Genomic DNA, 20,600 nt, shown 5'->3' with positions numbered 1-20,600 from the left:
CTGCTGGGTCACATGGCTTCCTGCACGTACGTAACCAGGCATGCCAGACTTCGGCTTCGCCCACTCCAGACCTGGGTGTCATCAATATACCGTCCACATCGGGACAGCCTGAACATGGTGGTCACGGTCCCGAACTCGGTCCTGACCTCCCTCACCTGGTGGCTAGATCACAATGTCGTCTGCGAAGGGATGCCATTTCACGCCCCACAACCCTCTCTGCATCTGGTCACAGACGCTTCATCTCTGGGTTGGGGCGCCCATCTCAACGAACACCATACCCAGGGCCTGTGGACTGCACCCCAGTTAGCCCTGCACATCAATGTTCGGGAGCTGATGGCGGTGCGCCTGGCGTGCCAGGCATTTCTCAATCAACTACGTGGCCGTTGTGTGTTAGTTCTCATCGACAACACCACGGCCATGTTTTACATCAACAAGCAAGGAGGAGCACGTTCGTCAGTTCTATGCCAAGAGGCCATTCGCCTGTGGGACTTCTGCATCGCCCACTCAATCCATCTCACGGCATCGTTCCTCCCTGGAGTCCAGAACACTCTAGCGGACCGACTCAGCAGGTCCTTCCAGACGCACGAGTGGTCTATCCGTCCGGACATCATACATTCCATCTTCCGGAGGTGGGGGTTTCCCCAGATAGACCTGTTTGCATCTCGAGACAACAGGAAGTGCCACGTGTTCTGCTCCCTACAAGGTCGAGCTCCGGGCTCCCTCTCGGATGCGTTTCTCCTTCCCTGGAAAGACCACCTGTTTTATGCCTTCCCTCCGTTTCCTCTGGTCCACAAGGTACTGCTCAAATTGCGCAGAGACCAGGCACGGGTAATTCTGATCGCTCCAGCGTGGCCGAGACAACATTGGTACACCACACTGTTGGAACTCTCGGTTCAAACACCGATCCCGCTTCCATTATGTCCGGATCTCATTTCTCAGGACCACGGTCGGCTGCGTCACCCCGACCTGCAATCACTCCACCTCACAGCGTGGCTGCTCCATGGTTCACCCAGGCAGAGCGGCAATGCTCGCACTCTGTCCAACAGATTCTGCTGAGCAGTAGGAAGCCCTCAACACGGACCACGTACCTGGCCAAGTGGAAACGGTTCTCATGTTGGTGCAAACAACGAGCCACGCCCCCGTTGCAGGCACCTATTCCTCTCATTTTGGAATATCTCCTCTCCCTAAAACAGCAAGGGTTGGCGATATCTTCAGTCAAAGTTCACCTGGCTGCTATATCAGCCTTTCACCCAGGGGAATTCGCGTCCTCGGTATTCTCTAACCCGATGGTCGTTAGATTCCTCAAGGGCTTAGACTGGATGTACCCACAACAGCGTCAGCCCGTCCCGACGTGGGACCTTAATCTGGTTCTCTCCAGACTCACAGGTCCTCCATTTGAACCACTAGCCACCTGTTCACTTTTGTATCTATCCTGGAAGACAGCCTTCCTCGTAGCCATTACCTCAGCAAGGCGCGTTTCTGAACTCAGGGCGCTTACATCCGAGCCCCCTTATACAGTTTTCCATAAGGATAAAGTGCAGCTTCGTCCACATCCTGCCTTTCTCCCTAAGGTGGTTTCTCCATTTCATATCAACCAGGACATATTTCTCCCGGTCTTTTATCCCAAACCACATGCCACTCGCCAGGATCAACGTTTGCATTCCCTGGACGTACGAAGGGCCCTGGCCTTCTATATTGACCGCACAAAGCACTTTAGAAAGACGACGCAACTCTTCGTTGCAGTGGCCGACCGAATGAAAGGCTCACCGGTCTCCTCACAACGCCTATCCTCCTGGATTACGTCTTGCATCCGGACTTGCTATGACCTGGCAGGCGTCTCAGCACCGCACCTCACCGCTCACTCCACGAGGGCCCAAGCCTCCTCGACTGCTTTCCTGGCACATGTTCCGATACAGGACATTTGTAGAGCGGCGGTGTGGTCATCAGTCCACACGTTTACAGCTCACTATGCACTAGTGCAGCAGTCCAGAGACGATGCTGCATTCGGGTCAGCGGTTTTGCACACAGCAATGTCTCACTCCGACCCCACCACCTAAGTTGGGCTTGGGAGTCACCTAATGGAATGGATATGAGCAAGCACTCGAAGAAGAAAAGACGGTTACTCACCGTTGTAACTGTTGTTCTTCGAGATGTGTTGCTCATATCCATTCCAAACCCGCCCCCCGTCCCCACTGTCGGAGTAGCCGGCAAGAAGGAACTGAGGGGGCGCCGGGTCGGCTGGGGTATATATTCAGCGCCATGAAGGCACCACTCTAGGGGGCTCCACAGCCGACCCGCCGGTGTTGCTAGGGTAGAAAATCTTCCGACGATCGTGCACGCGGCGCGCACACACCTAATGGAATGGATATGAGCAACACATCTCGAAGAACAACAGTTACAACGGTGAGTAACCGTCTTTTTTTTATCTATTTTGTGTGGAGACTAAATGTCTTTTTTCTCCTTCAGATCAAAAAGGTTGCCATATATTTGTGTCGGAATAACACTATTCAAACAATGGAAGAGCTGCTTTTTGAACTGCAGCAGACCGATCCAGTAAACCCTATTGTCCAGCATTGTGATAATCCACCTTTTTACCGCTTTACTGCCAGCAACAAACCCTCAGCTGTTGCTTCTGGTATGGGCTAAGCGTTATTATTTCAGCTATGACTTTATACCTTTTTTTTTAGTCTCAGTCTCTTTGTTCAGTTCCGTTCAGTAATACAAATAAATAATAATGACACCTATAAGTCACAGCACCTACTAGCATGGCTGCATGCTCTGCAAATCACATGCACTGAATGACAGATTCATTTAGTTGTTCTCTCTCGTGCAGCCTACTATACTGCTTCTCTAGAGCTCAGCAGGATGTTGGTGAGACTGAGCTTGAGATCTGGTGTATGTCATAGTGTCATGTTCTCTTTGACCACCATGTCCCGAAAGTTGCATTAGACTTTCAAAACTAGGACTGCAACACAGTTAAGGTGCTAGCTTGTCAATAAACTAGGGCGCTGGGGAATACCTGCTGTGATCATGGGATTGCTGGTCGCACACTGTTCTGTAATATTAATGATAGAAGAACCAATTCAGATAAATGATGAACTGTACCAAACCCTGACTGCTTCTTTTTAAACCGGTAAGGAACAGTGAACACAAATGTACAGGACATGCAAGACTCTGAGAACTCACTTTTTTTAGGATGTGAAACAAGACCCTAAAACACATGTACGTGTTGCATGGATATGAATGTGTGTGTAGTATATGCATAATGACCAATTTTACTGTGGCCTTTGACATAAATCTAAAGGTAAAGTTTTTTATTGTTGTTTTAGTATGAAAGAAAAGAAGCTCATGAAAAGACTGGATGTTATTTAATGGGTGTGCTTGTTGTCATCTCGCATACAGGAACTACCTCTAGCAGTAATACTGTTGTAGCTGGCCAAGACAGTTTTCCTGATATAGAGGAGAGCAGGATGGTGAAGGAAACTGATGAAAGGTTTGTAATCTCTTTCTCCAAAATGAACGCTTTTTAAAAAATATTTTAAGGGCCAGATTGACTTCAGCTCATGTCAATCAACCAAGCTCCATTGACTTCAGTGGAGCCACACTGATCTAGACTGGCTGATGATCTTTCTGTTTTTATCCCAGGAGGAATGTTTTTAAATAGTCATTCAGGAAAGCAGGCTGCAGAACCTCCTGTTTCAAACAGTTGATTAGTAACATAAGCCTAATATTGTAGGTACAGCCTAGGTATGTGTGACACCTAAATTGAGCAATTTGTGCTACATAGCTCATGTTGTAGGAACCAACTGGACAAGAGAAAGAGAAGTGGGGGAATTTACTGAAAAAAAGAATTTTAAAATCTTTTTAAAATATTGGGTTCGATCCCATACTCTTTTAGTCCATGAAGAGAGGATGAAAATCTGTGTGCAGACCAGTGTTCCTGACTGTGCAGAGAAGGTCAGTGTCACTCTTCCTTTTTAGGATGAGATGGCAGATATTGGAAGGACCATTTTCTACATCTGAAAAATATTCTGCCTAGCAATCCTGAGTCAATTAATATATTTCCAGCCTTCTGCATCTTTCATTTCTTATTGTAGGTATATAATCTTGATACACTGGAGAACTGGGTTATAGACAACAAAATGAAATTCAACAAAGACAAATGTTAGGTGCTACACTTAGGGAAGAAAAACCAAATGCACAAATACAGAATGTGGGATAACTGGCTTGTCAGCAGCACTGCTGAGAAGGATTTGGGAGTTGTTGTAGATCACAGCTTCAACATGAGTCAGCATTGCAAAGTTGTTGCATAAAAAACAAATGCAATTTTAGGTTGCATTAACAGAGGCGTAGCATGCAAGTCACGAGAGGCGATAGTACCGCTCTACTCGGCACTGGTTAGGCCTCAGCTGGAATACTGTGTCCAGTTTTGGTCACCAATGTATAGAAAGGATGTAGAGAAACTGGAAAGGACTCAGAGGTGAGCAACAAAGATGATCACAGGGATGGAATGCAAGCTATACAAGCAAAGGCTGAAGGAACTGGGTACGTTTAGTTTGGAAAAGAGGAGATTGGGGGGGGATATGATAGCTGCCATAAAAAAAGATGGAGAAAAGTTGTTGACTCTTGCCATAGAGGGCAGGATAAGAGACAATAGGTTCAAACTACGGCATAGCAGATTTAGATTAAATCTCAGGAAAAACTTCCTACCTCTCAGAAAAGTAGGACAATGGAATGGACTGCCTGGGGAGGTTGTAGAAGCTCCTTCGCTGGAGGTTTTCAAAAGGAGGCTGGATAGCCATCTGTCTTAGGTGATTTACACACAACAAATCTTCCATCTTGGCAGGGGGCTAGACTAGATGACCTTTGCAGTCCCTTCTAACCCTATGATTTTACATATAAGAAGATTACAAAACGGTAGAGTCACAAGTTAAAGGAGTACACCATATCCTTTGCCACAGAAAAGTCTATTTTCTTTTCCTTACTAAATCCCTTTTCTCTTTAGATGGGAAATACGTATGAGCTGCAATAACGTCAGTGAAGTCCCCATTAATATTGAGTTAGTTTATGGTTCTTGATGTCCACTAGCATCATTTCAAAGTCAAGGGTCTGAGCCATCCTCCAGTGGATCAGGGCTCAAATGAGCAAGAACAATCAGCTCAGAGATCGTCTCCTGTAGTTCCCCTGTTTATAACCACTTTGAACTATCTGTTTGTTAGATCTTATAAATATAAGAGGTTGCCATTTTCTCAGCTCAATCTCTTACTTTCTCTATAGAGTAAGCTTGGTTAGGCATTCAGATGTCATGCTGTGGAGCATGGTATAAAAACTTCATATAATAGAGTGTGTGCCAAAGCCGATAGGGGTCTCAGAATAGGGAGCTGAAAGATGCCGTGTGTGAGCAACAAGAAAATAAACTCTTTGCCTTTGAGTAGCCTTCTTATTTTTCCCTACAAAAATTGTTTATAGGTATATTGTATTAATTGGGGGGGTTTTTAATGGCAGAGCGAACAACTGACCCAGTTGTAACTTCCAGCAATTTCACAGTTTCCTGTCTCACAAAATTAATTTACATATGGCCTAACCAATTTTTCAGTAATAGTGTGCTGTGATACTTTTGTATTCTCATGTCTGATTTTGTAAGCAAATAGTTTTTATGTGAGGTAAAACTTGGGGGTATGCAAGACAAATCAGGAAAGGGATACAGTAGTCTGGAAAGGTTGAGATGTATATTTAAATACACAGATGTAGAATTGTTCTTAGTGTTCTCTTTGTAGTCATTTTTTTTTTAAATAATAAGGTGACCAGAGCAGATGTTGTGGATAACTTTGTCTCCAACAGTCATTGTTCTTTAAATATGATTATGATAAAGAATTTATACAGTAAGTAATAGAAGATTTGCCATCTGCTCTCATAATCACAGGCCTGTTTTGGAATAACATATAATGAATCTAAGTAGAAAATATTTTAGTTTTTGTGTTGAAGACACAATATCACATAAAAGGAAGCCCTGAGTAATGTGTGAAATGCCATTTACTTGTCTAGAAAATTTTTTGGTCTGGCACAACGTCATCATGCTGCACCATAGCTTTTCAAGGTGATGATGTTGCATTGTGTCTTGTCTTGTGATGTGATTTCTTTCTCTGAAATCACAATACTGTATTGTTTTGATATCAATGCATTTTGACATTATCATGTTATATTGTGACAGTTATGTGTTTGTATTGTCAGCATCTGTTACATGGTTTTCAAAGTGACCGCTTTCTCTTATTTGCAGTCTGTCTAGCTATATTCTTTCATCATCCAGGCAGCCCTCTTGAAATTATGACGTTCAGATGAGGATAGAATTTGACATTGTGCATTTCTTCATGTGTGTTTTCCCCTCAAAGTATATCTTTTAGTACACTTTTCAGGGTATTTTTAAAGAATGCCACAATAATATGCCAGTTACCCTTATTTGTATGCATACAAAAACACTAAACTAAAAGAATGTTATTTAAGTTGTAAAGTCAAGTACTTGAAAAGTAGGAAATGCCATGCTTCAGGTGGTCAGTGCAAAGTTGGTCAGAGTAAGCATTTACTACAGTGGTTTGCTTTGTCTAAATAAAGCATTTAATGAAGATTTTTCTTGTATTTCAAGGTTCAGTAATGTAATCAGAGCACATACTCGACTAGAATCAAGGTACAGTAATAGCTCTGGAGGATCTTATGATGATGATAAAAGTAAGTGCTGACATTCCATTTTATGCAATTTATTGGGTGTATTGGTGGGAAAGGAAATGTTTCTTGTGACTTGAAGAGAACACCTGATAAAGCTGTCTGTATAGTCTAGTCACAGCATAGGAAGCTATCATTCCAGTGGCTTATCTGTGTCACCTTGTTACCTTTAAACTGATGTTATAGATAATTCCTTTTGTTAGCTTAGGACTCAGAGAGCAGGGGTCTCAAACACACGAGGTTCTTTCGTGCAGCCTGCCAAGCTCCCCATGCCCGCGCGCCCCCCCCGCCCCTCTGCCGACCCCGTGGCGCCGCGAGCCCCGCACCGCTCCCTGAAGCGGCTGGAACTATGTCCCTGCAGCCCTGGGTGGGGGGAAGGGAGAGTAGAGGGCTCCGTGCTCTCGCTTCCAGGCACTGCCCCCCGCAGCTCCCGGAGCAGAGCGGAGCGGGGCCAGGGAAGGCAGGAAGGGAGCCTCCCCTGGCCACGGTGCGCGGTGCTGCCATCCCGGAGCCACTCTAGGTAAGCGGCGCCGGGCCGGAGCCCGCCCTGCTGTCCAGAGCCCCCTGCCACATTCCACACCCTCCCGCACCCCAACTCTCTGCCCTGAGCCCCCTGCCACACCCTGCACCCCTACCCCCTGCTGCGCCCCTCATCCCTCCTGCACCCCAACTCCCTGCTCTGAGCACCCGCCGCAACCTGCAACCCGACCCCCTGCCGCACTCCTCACCCCTCCTGCAGCCCACACCCCAATTCCCTGCCCTGAGCCCCCTGCCGTACCCTGCACACCTCCTGCACCTCAACTCCCTGCCCTGAGCCCCCATCACATCCTGCACCCCCTGGGGGCAGGGAGGTGGCAGAGTTGGGGTGAGGACTTCGGGGAAGGGGCAGGAAGAGGCGGGGCAGGAGCGGGGCCTCATGGAAGGGGTGGAGTGGAGCGGGGCCGGGAGCATCAAGGGGTGGGTGTCAGTGATGCAGCCCTCAGGCCAATGCACTAGTCCTCATGCGGCCATCGTGGTCATTTGAGTTTGAGACCCTGCAGTAGAGCCTTTGCACAGGCAGAGCTTCATTGGAATGGGGGAAGTGAGATACCATATAAGCAGCAGTGCTTGGCTGGAGGCATTTTCACTTTGAAAATTATAACAGTTCTAGGTGCACTCTGGGGAACACACCAAGCATCAGGACTTGCCACATCAATATAACAAAAGTAACCAGCACTCTCCCTCAGTACCTGGAGATGGGGAGCTGGTCCAGGGACCCACCAAAACATGTCATGTCAGCAAATCATATCCCGTCCCTTCCATTCCCCACTACCTGCAACTTAATTATGGCTCCACGCTTGTGTTGGGCGAGAAGTAGAAAGGGCTCGCTGTTTCTGTCACCCCCGCACACCTACTCTGAACTGACCATAAATTGGCCCTTGGTATTTATTTAGTAAAGAGTATCAAGAAACACCTGGTATTTCAGTTATTTACTAAATTATGTTAGGTGTTTGGGAAGTCTGGTAGTATGAATTCATTTTTGCAATGGACTGTGAAGAGGCTGATACTCTGATTTCATTTAAACCCTAAACTGCATCTTAGAAAGGCCAGTCCTTTATACAGACCCTTATTCCTGACTGATAGAAAAAAAAAAACAAAGTCATATGGTGCAATGGCCCTGGTGGTATGTCTTAGTGTTAAATAGATCAATGATTTGGCTCTGGCCATACTGTACTGTCTAGTTCAACATGAATAGTTATTGTTCTGTATATTAAATAGATTATTCAATAATAATAAATCATAGCTATATAATGCTTTTCATGTGCAAAGCACTTGGCAAACATTTATTAATGATCACAAGTTTTATAAGGCAAATAAGTGATATTTCTGTATATTTATAGATAAATATCTTGTTTATTAATGTAACAACCGCTTCTCACTAAACCTAAACTAAATAGATATTTGAGAAGCTTAATAAATATTTTATCCCTATTGTAAGAATTGTATCACACTGAAGATGTTTTTCACATTCCTTATTTCCTCCTCTTAATTCAGCAGATTTAATTTTTGGCTTCTTCGTAGCATCACTCAGCAGGGCACCTGCTGGTTGTTACAAGAATGTGTCACTGCTAGGAGGCCCTGTACAACAGATGCCTTGCCATGGCAGTTATGTTGGCTGAACTTTACTCTCATTTTTTAGGAGAGAGTCCATTGCTTGGTGTTTTGTGATCTGGATCCTAAGCTACTAAAAAATGACAAAAGGAATTCAGCTGCAGCCTATAAAATTCAGTGCTGCCTGCTTGGACTCTGTGTTACATTTTCAGCATAGTGAAGGAGGAATTGAACGTGCTTCACTTGTTATTGCAAACCCATGTCCTCTCGCCAAATATTCTAAACTGAATTTAGCATGCACATTGTTTTAGATACTAGATAATGAAACTATTTGGTTTTTAAGTCATTACAGACTAAAGCATGTTTTAATATTTTACCATGCAGATGATCCTGTTTCTCCATATACTAGCTGGCTGTTGAATATTGTGGAGACCAAACAGCCACAACCCTTGCCAATGCCTTACAATGGAGGATGCTGGGCACCACTTGTTGACTACCTCCCAGAAACTGTCACACCACGGGGACCCCTTCATAGGTGAGCAATATTGAAATAAGTCTCCACTAATTAGATAATCGGTCAACAATAATTGAATGGCTCCATTACCCTGCACTTAAGAAAAATCACACACATACATTTTACTGCTTCCCAACATTTCAGTGTTAAATCAAAAGGCCTTGCAATTCTAGTGCCTTGTTAAAACTGTAGCTTGTTTATTTTGCATGAGATCAAATGTACTGATAGGAATTGGATTAAAGCAACCATACCTGATTCACAGAAGCTGAACATTGTCTTCCCCAAACCTAACAGACTGTTATTTATAGCACTTTTTGTGCTATTCTAATTATGCTATACATATGCTAAAACTCCTCTTTTATATAATCTATATTGACATTAATAATATTATTTTCAATAATGGTACTTAACAGCTAAATACAGTAACTTTAGGTATTGTGATATATTTTTGACATTAATAACATTCAAAAGGAAGCTTAATTTGGGAAAATGCTGAGGATTTTGTGAGTCCTCCAGTATAGCTTTGTATCAATTCATTTTTCTTGCTATACATCCCATGTACTATCATAATTTATGGCAAAAGCTGGTCAATAGCACTTCTGTGACTGTCTTAATGATTTATCACTTCTTTTATCATTATTAGTGTTGTTTTTAGTATTGCTACTTCTTTAAATAGTAGTTTGGGTGTAGAAACTCAGGACTTAGTAAGCGTTTGCAGTGACCAGTGGAGCCAGCCAGTGTGCTGGCTGCCTGCCTCTGCCCGTGGGCCTCAGTTCCCGTGAATCAAACCTGCTACATTCTAGTCCAGGGCCTCTTTTGAGTGCTGAATGGCCATCATGATGAACTGTACCAAACTGTATGATGGATTAGTAATGAAAACAAGAAGGGAAACTAGGATAAGACCATCAAACTAGTTTCACTTGGGATCCAAGTCAGGGTTTGAATTTCATTCCCCAGAGCTGAAAGGCTAGTGCATTAACCCATGTCTTCCCAATTGTCATATGATTACATAGCATATTACTGTTGTCCAGCTCCCAGAAATAGTTTTTCAATTGATTTTGTGATTTCATTTATTAGGTGCAATATTGCTGTTATTTTCATGACTGAGATGGTAGTGGATCACAGTGTGAGAGAAGATTGGGCCCTTCACCTCCCTTTATTACTTCATGCTCTTTTCTTAGGTAAGATCAATACAACAGGAATTAAAACGTGGGTATACTCCAATACCATTAGTCAAACTGAAGCTGTGTTGTTAGCATTATTTTAAATATATTTTCTCTTTGCCTTCCCCTCCATAGCTATGTTTACGGCCGTCATTCATATTTTGTTACATCAGTTCTTGAAACTAAAATTGATCAGCTGGAATGTTGTGACTACAGCATTCCTTATCACACCTTGCAATACTCTGAATTTTTTGTGGCCTTTTTTCCCCCACTTTACTTTATTAGTTCATCATTTCAGGGTTCTCAGAAGCAGAAATGTTGAGCATACTAGAGAAATTAGGAAGTGTATAGGCATTATCCAATTCATGTGGTTGATACATACTTTCTGTAGGTCATTAGAATAGCTAGACATATGGAATGAATTCATAATAAGTGATGGTCTCAGTCCATTCTCAGTGGATCAATGTCCACATTCTAAAACCCACCACCATAATTGCAACTAATTTCCACCCTGATTGGTAGTCTCAGCATAGACAGCAAGGATTGAATAGCCATGGAGGCTGAGTTAGAAGATTATAGCACATTTATAGAACAATGGGGGAAGTGTCACTACCCATAATCTACCTATGTCTGTGGACCAAGAAAAGTACTTCTGGCTCCATTGCAGTCACTCTGGTACCTTTCACAAGCACTAACAACATGCAGAAAAAATCCAGAAAGAGAAATCAGTGTTTCATTAGAGGGCTATCCAGATTTAAAAGGATAGAATTCCTCTTTAATAAAATGGATGTCATGGTAAAATTACCGTTCATGCCACTTTCCTCTCCTCTCTCTCTGGACTTGGCTACACTTGCAAGTTACAGCACAATAAAGGAGCCCCGGGTGCACTAGCTCACTACCCGTCCACACTGACAAGGCACGCAGAGCACTCTGACTCCGCAGCTACAGCGCTGCTGGTACTCCACCTCGGCGAGAGGAATAATGTTTGCTGCGCCTTGGCTACAATGCCCAGGCGTCAGTGTGAACGAGGTGTTGCGTTACTGCGCTCTGATCGGCCTCCTGAAACATCCCATAATCCCCTTAAGTCAAGTGGCCACTCTTGTCATTGTTTTGAACTCCTGTAGGAATGCGGAAATGCCCTTTCAAAGCTCCGTTTCTGACAGCTGGCATGCAAGCCGTTATGGTGGAATGCTGTGCGTGAGAGAGAGAGGCGGGGGGAGGGGGAGGTCTGCTGCTGTCTGAACTTACAAGACAGCATGCTGACATGCTCTCAGCCCCCCAAAAACCCACTCTGTCTCCCCCCACATACACACAACACACACTCCTGTCACACTCCACCCCACCCCTCCCATTTTAAAAGCACATTACAGTCACTTGCTGGGATAGCTGCCCATAATGCACCACTCCCAATGCCACTGCAAGTGCCGCAAATGTGGCCACGCCAGTGTGCTGTCAGCTGTCAGTGTGGACAGAGTGCAGCGTTATCCTTAATGCGCTCTACGAAGGCTGGTGTAACTCAAAGCGCTCTACATCTGCAAGTGTAGCCATGTCCTTAGATGTCGAGACTACCATGAATGTCTATGCAACATATGGTGATTTTCATAGAATATTATATAAAATATCTATCTTTTGTATTATTCCCGAGCAATTTACGAAGACAGTCTTAAAATATGTTATAGGCAGCATCAAAATGTAGGTTTAAAAGCAAAAATGGATTCATCTTTTCACACAGTTGGGAGCTGACTCCCCAAATATCGTGAAAAGTTGCTGAAAGTAAAAAGACTCTGTAACATCAGTCTTGTGTGGACAAAACAAATAGCCAGCAACTGGTGAACTGATTGAATGGCTGACGAATTATAGTTGTAGCAGTTCTGAAAAACAGATGGGCCTTTTTAGTTAGAAATTTATTAGTAATAAAACTCAATTATGGGGGGGGGAGAGGGAATAGCTCAGTGGTTTGAGCATTGGCCTGCTAAACCCAGGGTTGTGAGTTCAATCCTTAAGGGGGCCACTTAGGGATCTGGGGCAAAATCAGTACTTGGTCCTGCTAGTGAAGGCAGGGGGCTGGACTCAATGACCTTTCAGGGTCCCTTCCAGTTCTATGAGATAGGTATATCTCCATAGATTATTATTATTATTTATTAATTTGAGTCAATGAATCAATGAAGGGACTTGAGAATAGGAATAAAAACAATATGCAGCACAATGAAAGACTCTAGCCTTTTTGTTTTGGTTGAGAGACAGTCAGTGTATACTAGCCATCACTGAGCAATGCAAGTAGATATTTGCAGAAATAGATTTCTGATATTACAAATGCATTTATCAAAATTTCTTTACCTTTTTTGTCAGGTAATATCTTAATATTACAGTATTTCATAAAGACTCACATTTAAATTAACTTTAAATCTTCAATTTTATTATGGTTTAGTTTCATTACATCTCTATAGATCCCCCTTGTGAGGGTGTAGGGAAGTAGTACTAAATGTGTTAGCCAGAGGTGTGAATGTGACTTGCATATGAAGAAATCATGTCATGCTGGAATGTGAGAATGCACATGGGAAGGAGTGTATGAGGGATATGATTGAGAAAGAAACTAGAGATATTTGGGCAGTTAAACTGAGCATGTACCTTTTCACATATTGGAAGGAATAGGAAAATATTTAAGTGAAGGGAATCTACTGTCGAAACATAGGTAAAGGATAGAATGGTCTGTAATATGGATAATGAAGGGGTTAAAAAGATTTTCTGTTAATTGAGTCCTTGTATAAGATGTTGGATTGACAGCACCAGTTACAGAAATCCTCTGTTTTTAACCACAGAGAGGCACTGTAAAATTGCCCAATATTGCTCTAGATCATTGATCGGCAACCTCTGGCACGTGGCTCGCCAGGGTAAGCACCCTCGGGGGCCGGGACGGTTTGTTTACCTGCCGTGTCCGCAGGTTCGGCTCCCACTGGCCGCGGTTCGCCATCCCAGGCCAATGGGGGCTGCGGAAAGCGGCACATGCCAAGGGATGTGCTGGCCTCGGCTTCCCGCCACCCCCATTGGCCTGGAGCGGCGAACCACGGCCAGTGGGAGCCACGATCAGCCGAACCTGCGGATGCGGCAGGTAAACAAACTGGCCCGGCCCGCCAGGGGCTTTCCCTGGCGAGCCGCGTGCCAGAGGTTGCCAACCCCTGCTCTAGATGTTCCACCTATGGGGTGAGAGGAAAGTTCCGTTTCCATGCCCATTCAGTCCTTGGCCTCTCTCCTTTACTCTGAAGGTTACCAACTGGTGCAGACTGTGGTGGTGGAGTAGGACTGTGCCCACCAATTCATTTCATATAGCTACCAAAGAGCTGTCAAATGGCAGTGGCTTTCAGGCACTATTAAACCAAGCAAGTTCAGAGCAGCAACTTGCATCTATAGCTCATTCCTGAATATCTTGAAGGGTGGATGGGTGGGTGGAGATATTAATTCTTGGCAGCTGGAAAGAAATGGAGGAAGAGAGGGAGCAAGAAAGAGAATAAGAGTAGTGGAATAGGGAATAGAAGCAAGGATGGAGAGGCTGGAGGAGGGTCCTAGCATATTGGTAGGTGGATGAACCAGAGGATCACAAGGTTCTAAAAGGATGGTCCACAGGAGTCAAAAGAACTGCTGGCTAACTGGCATACTAATAGCTGCTACAGTTTTGCAGGCCCATCAAAGAGCAGACTGGCAAGTGTGCACCAGAGGCACATAACACAAAGGAGCAGTGTGCGGGGACTAAAAAGGCAGGATGCCAGGGAAGAGGAGATTCAGACAAGGAAGGAGCTGAGGAGACAGCCAGCTCTGTTATTCTGAGTTTGATCTCTCATGCCACCGTCTCAGGTGTTGAACCAGAACTAAGACGATAAATGAAAAAAATGCTTTGTCACAGTGAAGCAATATATTTTATACAAACTTGAATCATTTATGTTTATAGCTCATGATCCTTTCATGTCTAGACCCTTAGTTCAAATCCAGCTCAGGCTACTAGTGACCAAAAGCTACCGCACCCCTTCACAACAACTCAAAACCCAGGACTAATTGTCAACCTGGCAATCTTACTAGGGAGTCTAAATACTGAATGTACACCTCTACCCCGATATAAAGCACCCGATATAACATGAATTTGGATATAAAGCGGTAAAGCAGTGCTCCGGGGGAGCGGGGCTGCGCACTCCGGCAGATCAAAGCAAGTTCGATATAACGCGATTTCACCTATAATGTGGTAAGATTTTTTGGCTCCCGAGGACAGCGTTATATTGGGGTAGAGGAGTACATGGACATTGGACTACCCTCTCATCTCTGGAGGTGGTCCCCCCATCTCAAGGTCTGGGCACTGCTACAGCTTATGATGTACTGTCTCAGTAGATGTAGAGAGGACTTTGGTCTGGCGCCTTTCTCAAGTACTAAATTCACACAAATATTTAAAGAAAAAACTGTGGGAACTGTGTCCTGAAGTACTGTATCTTCTGTTTGTTCTGTACTGTTGCCATGAACTGCCTTGGAATCTTTGTTATTTCTGGAATTTAAACTTGTTTATAATCACTTCATACTCAGTGATTGCTGTAACTCTTTCCTTCAGGTCTTGACCATTACCGCCCTGAGGTCTTTGAACACAGTAAAAAGCTACTGCTTCATCTTTTGATTGCATTGTCTTGCAACAGCCATTTTCAGGCCATTGCCTCAGTGCTTCTTCAGACCAGAGAGATGAATGAAACCAAGACTCTGACAGTCCAACCAGCCTATCTACCTGAATTCCTGTATACAGGTAATCAAGTACACTTGGAAGAGACACTACACTATATTTTAAAAGTTTAAAATATTGGAACATAAGGGTTTCTTTCCTGATATACTGTAGTGTTATATTTTTTATGTACTATACGCTGAATGATCAAAATGGGAAATCTGTACAGCAACCATTGATCTTAACTTCCTGTGAATTACTCTAGAAATGCACCACAGATTACTAAATGATGACTTACTATCAAAGTAGGAAAAGCCCCTTGCTATAAGGAAAAATTTATAATATCATTTTAGAAATGAATGTGCCAATTTTACATACCTGTAACTTTCTAAGGGCTTGTCTACACGGTGTGGCAATCTGCCCTATGTGCATGTGATTTCTAAAGCATATTAACATGCTATGTATTAATTTGTCTGTGTAGATCCTGCTGGGGCGCACTAAAGGTTCCCCAGTTTGCTTTAACATAGCGCTGTTTGAAACAGTGCGCACAGTGCATTAAAACGCACTAGGAAAACTTTCATGTGCACTAGCTGGATCTGTATGGACCTATTAATGTGCAAAACATTAGAAATCACACCCTCATAATGTGTAGGGTTACCATATTTCAACAATCAAAAAAGAGGACACGGGGGGAGCCCCGCCCTAGCCCCGCACCCACCCTGCCCCCATCCACTCCCTCCCACTTCCCGCCTCCTGACTGCCCCCCTCAGAATCCCCAATCCCTCCCCCCGCTCCTTGTCCCCTGACTGTCCCCTCTTGGGACCCCTGCCCCTAACTGCCCCCCAGGACCCACCCTCTACCTAAGCCTCCCTGCTCCTTGTCCCCTGACTGCCCCCTCCTGAGATCCCCCCACCCTAACTGTCCCCCTAGGATCTTTCCTCCTATCTGTCCCCTGACTGCCCTGACCTTTATCCACACCCCCGCCCCCAGACAGACCCCCGGGACTCCCATGTCCATCCAACCACTCCCTGTACCCTGACTGCCCCCTCCAGAACCCCCAACCCATCTACCCCCCCTGCTCCCTATCCCCTGACTGCTCCAACCACTCTCCACACCACTGCCCTCTGACAAGCCCCCCCAGAACCTCCAATCCATCCAACCCCCCCCTACTCCCTATCCCTTGCCTGCCCCCTCCAGAACCCCCCTGCCCTTTCTCCAACCCCCTGGCTCCCTTACCGAGCTGCTCAGCAGCACACTCCAGGGGGCATCTGGACACAGCCACAACTGGCTCAGAGGGCCTAGGGGTGGGGAGACTTCAGAAGACATTAATGGGGGGACCCCCCAAGGCCTCTAACCATCATCTGTCTGGGGCTTTGTTTTTTTAAATCTTCCCCAAAATCTATCCCCCAGTGCCCAGCACCAGGCTGGGCACGGCTACTGCTGCCAGGCGTCCTTTCCATCGTCAAGTACCCCGCAGTCACTCTGCCCCCGCTCCGTTCCAGCGAGGACACGACCAGAGCCCCGCGAGGAAAGGGACACCTGGGCACCAGACAGGAGCTAAACTCTCTGTTTTCCCTGCTGCGGGGCGGTTCTCTCCCCCCTGCAAAAGCAGGTTAGAACAGCCGTGCCCCGGCTCTCCCCAGGGAGCAGCACGCTGGGCAGCAGGGGAGGGGGAGGAGCTCTAGAGCTGCCGGTGGCCGCCTGGCCAGTGATTTTAAGCTGCAGGGGAGAGGAGGGGGGAAGGGGAGGAGAGGCTCTGGCTGCTAGAGCCCCATGCTAGTGGCTCAATCCAGCCAGCCGCCCTATCACCCGCGCCGTGCTCTGCAAGGGGGGGGGAATGCCAGACATTTTAAGATATTTACAAATTCCACCCCCCCCCCCCCCAGACACTATTTTTAACCTAAAAAGCCGGACATGTCCGGGAGAATCCGGACGAATGGTAACCCTAATAATGTGCATTACCCTACTGTGTAGACAAGCCCTAACACTCTGAGACACAGAACTCTGTTAGAAATGGAACTTTAACCTAAGTAAATAATACATGATTGCAGCACAAGAAAAGCAAAGGAATTAACATGGTTAGGATGATATATCCACCTCAAAAGTTCCCATTAAACCTTTCCTTCAATTCAGTAGAGCTCCAATATAAAGTACTCCCTCCAACACCACCTATCTCTTACTGACCATGAACACACTTCCTCCCTTGGCTGAAATCCATTTCTGGTTTCAGCAGGTCTGCCAATCTCGGCTAGGATGGCTGCTCTGCCAACTTTTTACAAATGCAAGGACTTTTATGGGGTTGGGTGGGGACAAAGCTTGATGAAAGTAGCTGGACAGATTTTAGACTGTTGTGACGTGTTACTAAATATAAGGAGACAGTTGGGAGCTGAGGGAGTCACAGTGCCTGTTTAGAATTGTGTAGATAAGATTGGAGTTCAGGAAGAAGGCTGAATACAGTCAAAGAAAAAAGAGAAAAATATGATTGTGATAGAAGGAAGGGAGAAGGAAAGAGGAATGATCTTGGCCTAAGTGTCACTTCTGATTCTAGTAAAATAGCAGAATGCATATGAAGAGAGAGAATCTTGAAACTCTTAGATGGTAACAGAACCAAGAGCAATAAAGCGGCGTGAGTTTATAAACGATAAAGAGATGATAAATTGCTTTTTTGGTAGAACTACAGAACTAATGGATGTAGAAAAGGCAGTAAATACAGTGTATTGAGGGGCGAATTATGCCTATGGGGTACAGCCCTGATTAAGGGCCATGCAGAAGTGCATCAATCCAAGAGTAGCTTGGACACAGGGATTGTACCTCATAGATCCCCTGAGCTGTCCTTGAGTTTCTCACTGTGCAGGTTTACATCGTCCTTTCAGAGGACAGCCTGATTCCCCCACAGTGTTTAGAGAGCAATCCTCTGGCCAGTTGAAGATGGAAATGGGTATTTTTTTGCCTAAATATTTGTACTTGCCAGAAGCACTGAGGAGTCCAAAAGGACCTCAAGGCCATAACCCAACTTAACATTCTTAGGGCAGAAGTTCTCAATGTTCTTGAAAAGGTATGTTCTTCACACGTCTCACTTCCTGCCTCAGTGCATGTCATCCAGGTGCTGATTTCAATTAGTCAATAAGAAACCTGGAAGATAGTGCTGTGTACATTTGATATAAACGAGATAGAGGGTGTTATCTGCATACTGCAAATGCCTCAGTCTATGTTGTCTCAAAAGGTCTTCCAATGGCTTGATATAGACGTTGAATAATGGGGAGGAGAGAACTGATGCCTTTTTGGATTCTGCAAGTGGGGGCTTGGGAAGTGGAAGAGCAGTTATACGTATTGGTCCTGCTAATCTTTGACAATAGATTAGAAGTGAGTTTACAATGAGATGTGGCAGAAGAAAGACCAGTGCAGTTTTGGGCCATGTACACAAAGGCACCAAGTCACTGACAGGAAGATAAAAGTCTGTCTTCTATATGGCTCTGGTAAGACCATATCTGGAATATCAAATTTAATTCTGGGCACCTTGTTACCAAAAAGATAGTAACAGATCTGGGGGCTAGTTCAAAGAGTATCAGCCAGGAAAATGGAGAGATTGATTTATGAGGAAAAAATATTAAAAGTGATAAATATTTATAACTTGGCCAAACAACAATAAAGCTGGGAGATAAGAATACATGTATTTGAAAGGTAAACAACGAGGATGGAGAAGTATTATTTAGGGTGGTGAAAGAGATAAAATTAAGAAAGGGAATCTTGGAGCTGAATAGCAAAAAACGTATTCAATGTGAGAAGCACTAGGCTATGTAATAGTCTCCCATGGGAAATGGTAGAAACCTCCTTGTTGGTACATTTAAAATTAGACTGGGCAGGAGACTAGAAAATTCATTTTGAGGAGCATTTTGTTTAGTTTATCAATTTGTTCCCAAACCTCCTCTAATGACACCTCAATCCTGGACAGTTCCTCAGATTTGTCACCTAAAAAGATGGCTCAGGTTTGGGAATCTCCCTCACATCCTCAACCATGAAGACTGATGTAAAGAATTCATTTATTTTCTCCGCAATGGCATTATCATCCTTGAGTGCTCCGTTAGCATTTCAATCGTCCAGTGGCCCCATTGGTTGTTTAGCAGGATTCCTGCTTCTGATGTACTTAAAACAAAAATTGCTATTACTTTTTGAGTCTTTGGCTAGCAGTTCTTCAAAATCTTTTTTGGCCTTCCTAATTATATTTCTACACTTCATTTGCCCGAGTTTATGCTCCTTTCTATTTTTCTCATTAGGATTTAATTTCCACTTTTTAAAAAGGATGCCTTTTTTGCTTCTCACTGCTTCTTTTATTTTGTTGTTTAGCCATGGTGGCTCATTTTTGGTTCTCTTACTGTGATTTTTAATTTGGGGTATACATTTAAGTTGAGGTCTATTGTGGTGTCTTTAAAAAGTTTCCATGAAGCTTTCAGGGATTTTACTTTTGGCACTGTACCTTTTAATTTCTGTTTAACTAACCTCCTCATTTTGGTTTAGTTCCCCTTTCTGAAATTAAATGCTACAGTGTTGGGCCATTGTGGTGTCTTCCGCACCACAGGGATGTTAAATTTAATTATATTATGGTCGCTATTACAAAGTGGTCCAGCTATATTCACCTCTTGGACCAGATCCTATGCTCCATTTAGCACTAAATCAAGAATTGCCTCTCCTCTTGTGGGTTCCAGGATTAGCTGCTCCCAGAAGCAGTCATTTAAGGTGTCAAGAAACTTTATCTCTGCATCCCTTCCTGAGGTGATATGCACCCAGTCAATATGGAGATAGTTGAAATCCCCCATTATTATTGAGGTTTTTTTATTTTAATAGCCTCTCTAATCTCCCTGACCATTTCACAGTCAGTATCACCATCCTGGTCAGGTGGTTGGTAGTATATCCCTAGTGCCATATTCTTATTATTCAAGCGTGGATTTACTATCCATAGAGATTCTATGGTACAATTTGGTTCATTTAAGATTTTTACTTCATTTGATTCTATGCTTTCTTTCACATATAGTACAACTCCCCTATCAGCACGACCTGTTCTGTCCTTCTGATATATTTTGTACCCTGGTATTACTGTGTCCCATTGATTATCCTCATTCCACCAAGTTTCTGTGATGCCCATTATATCAATATCCTCATTTAATATGAGGCACTCTATTTTGCCCATTTTATTATTTAGACTTCTAGCATTGGTATATAAGCACTTTAAAAACTTGTCATTTTTTAGCTGTCTGCCATTACCTGATGTAATTGAATGGGACTTCTTTTCTTTTGACTGTTTCTCATCAGATTCTACCTGTATTTTATCATCTTCCATCCTCGCCTCCTTATTAGGACATAGGCAATATCCATTTATAGATCCTCCCCTAAGCGATGTCCGAACTACGTGCTCTTCCGCATCTGTCAG

At 44.3% G+C, this 20,600-nt stretch overlaps 1 protein-coding gene across 8 annotated transcripts in view; it reads left to right on the top strand.

The window, feature by feature from the left end:
• Nucleotides 1–20,600, top strand: part of FRY (FRY microtubule binding protein) — a 422,104-nt gene that overhangs the window by 303,298 nt on the left and 98,206 nt on the right. For all 8 annotated transcript variants that reach the window (XM_054015341.1, XM_054015336.1, XM_054015335.1 and 5 more), the window contains exons 34-39: nucleotides 2,467–2,635; nucleotides 3,403–3,493; nucleotides 6,641–6,723; nucleotides 9,193–9,343; nucleotides 10,400–10,503; nucleotides 15,074–15,259. In XM_054015341.1, coding sequence (XP_053871316.1) covers nucleotides 2,467–2,635; nucleotides 3,403–3,493; nucleotides 6,641–6,723; nucleotides 9,193–9,343; nucleotides 10,400–10,503; nucleotides 15,074–15,259 — 784 coding nt within the window. The remainder of the gene's footprint in view (nucleotides 1–2,466; nucleotides 2,636–3,402; nucleotides 3,494–6,640; nucleotides 6,724–9,192; nucleotides 9,344–10,399; nucleotides 10,504–15,073; nucleotides 15,260–20,600) is intronic.

This window comes from Malaclemys terrapin, chromosome 1 (genome assembly GCF_027887155.1).
Source record: "Malaclemys terrapin pileata isolate rMalTer1 chromosome 1, rMalTer1.hap1, whole genome shotgun sequence".
Taxonomy (NCBI): Eukaryota; Metazoa; Chordata; order Testudines; family Emydidae; genus Malaclemys; species Malaclemys terrapin.
Note: the sequence above shows the minus strand (reverse complement) of the source record. Positions and strands in the feature narration are given on the sequence as shown.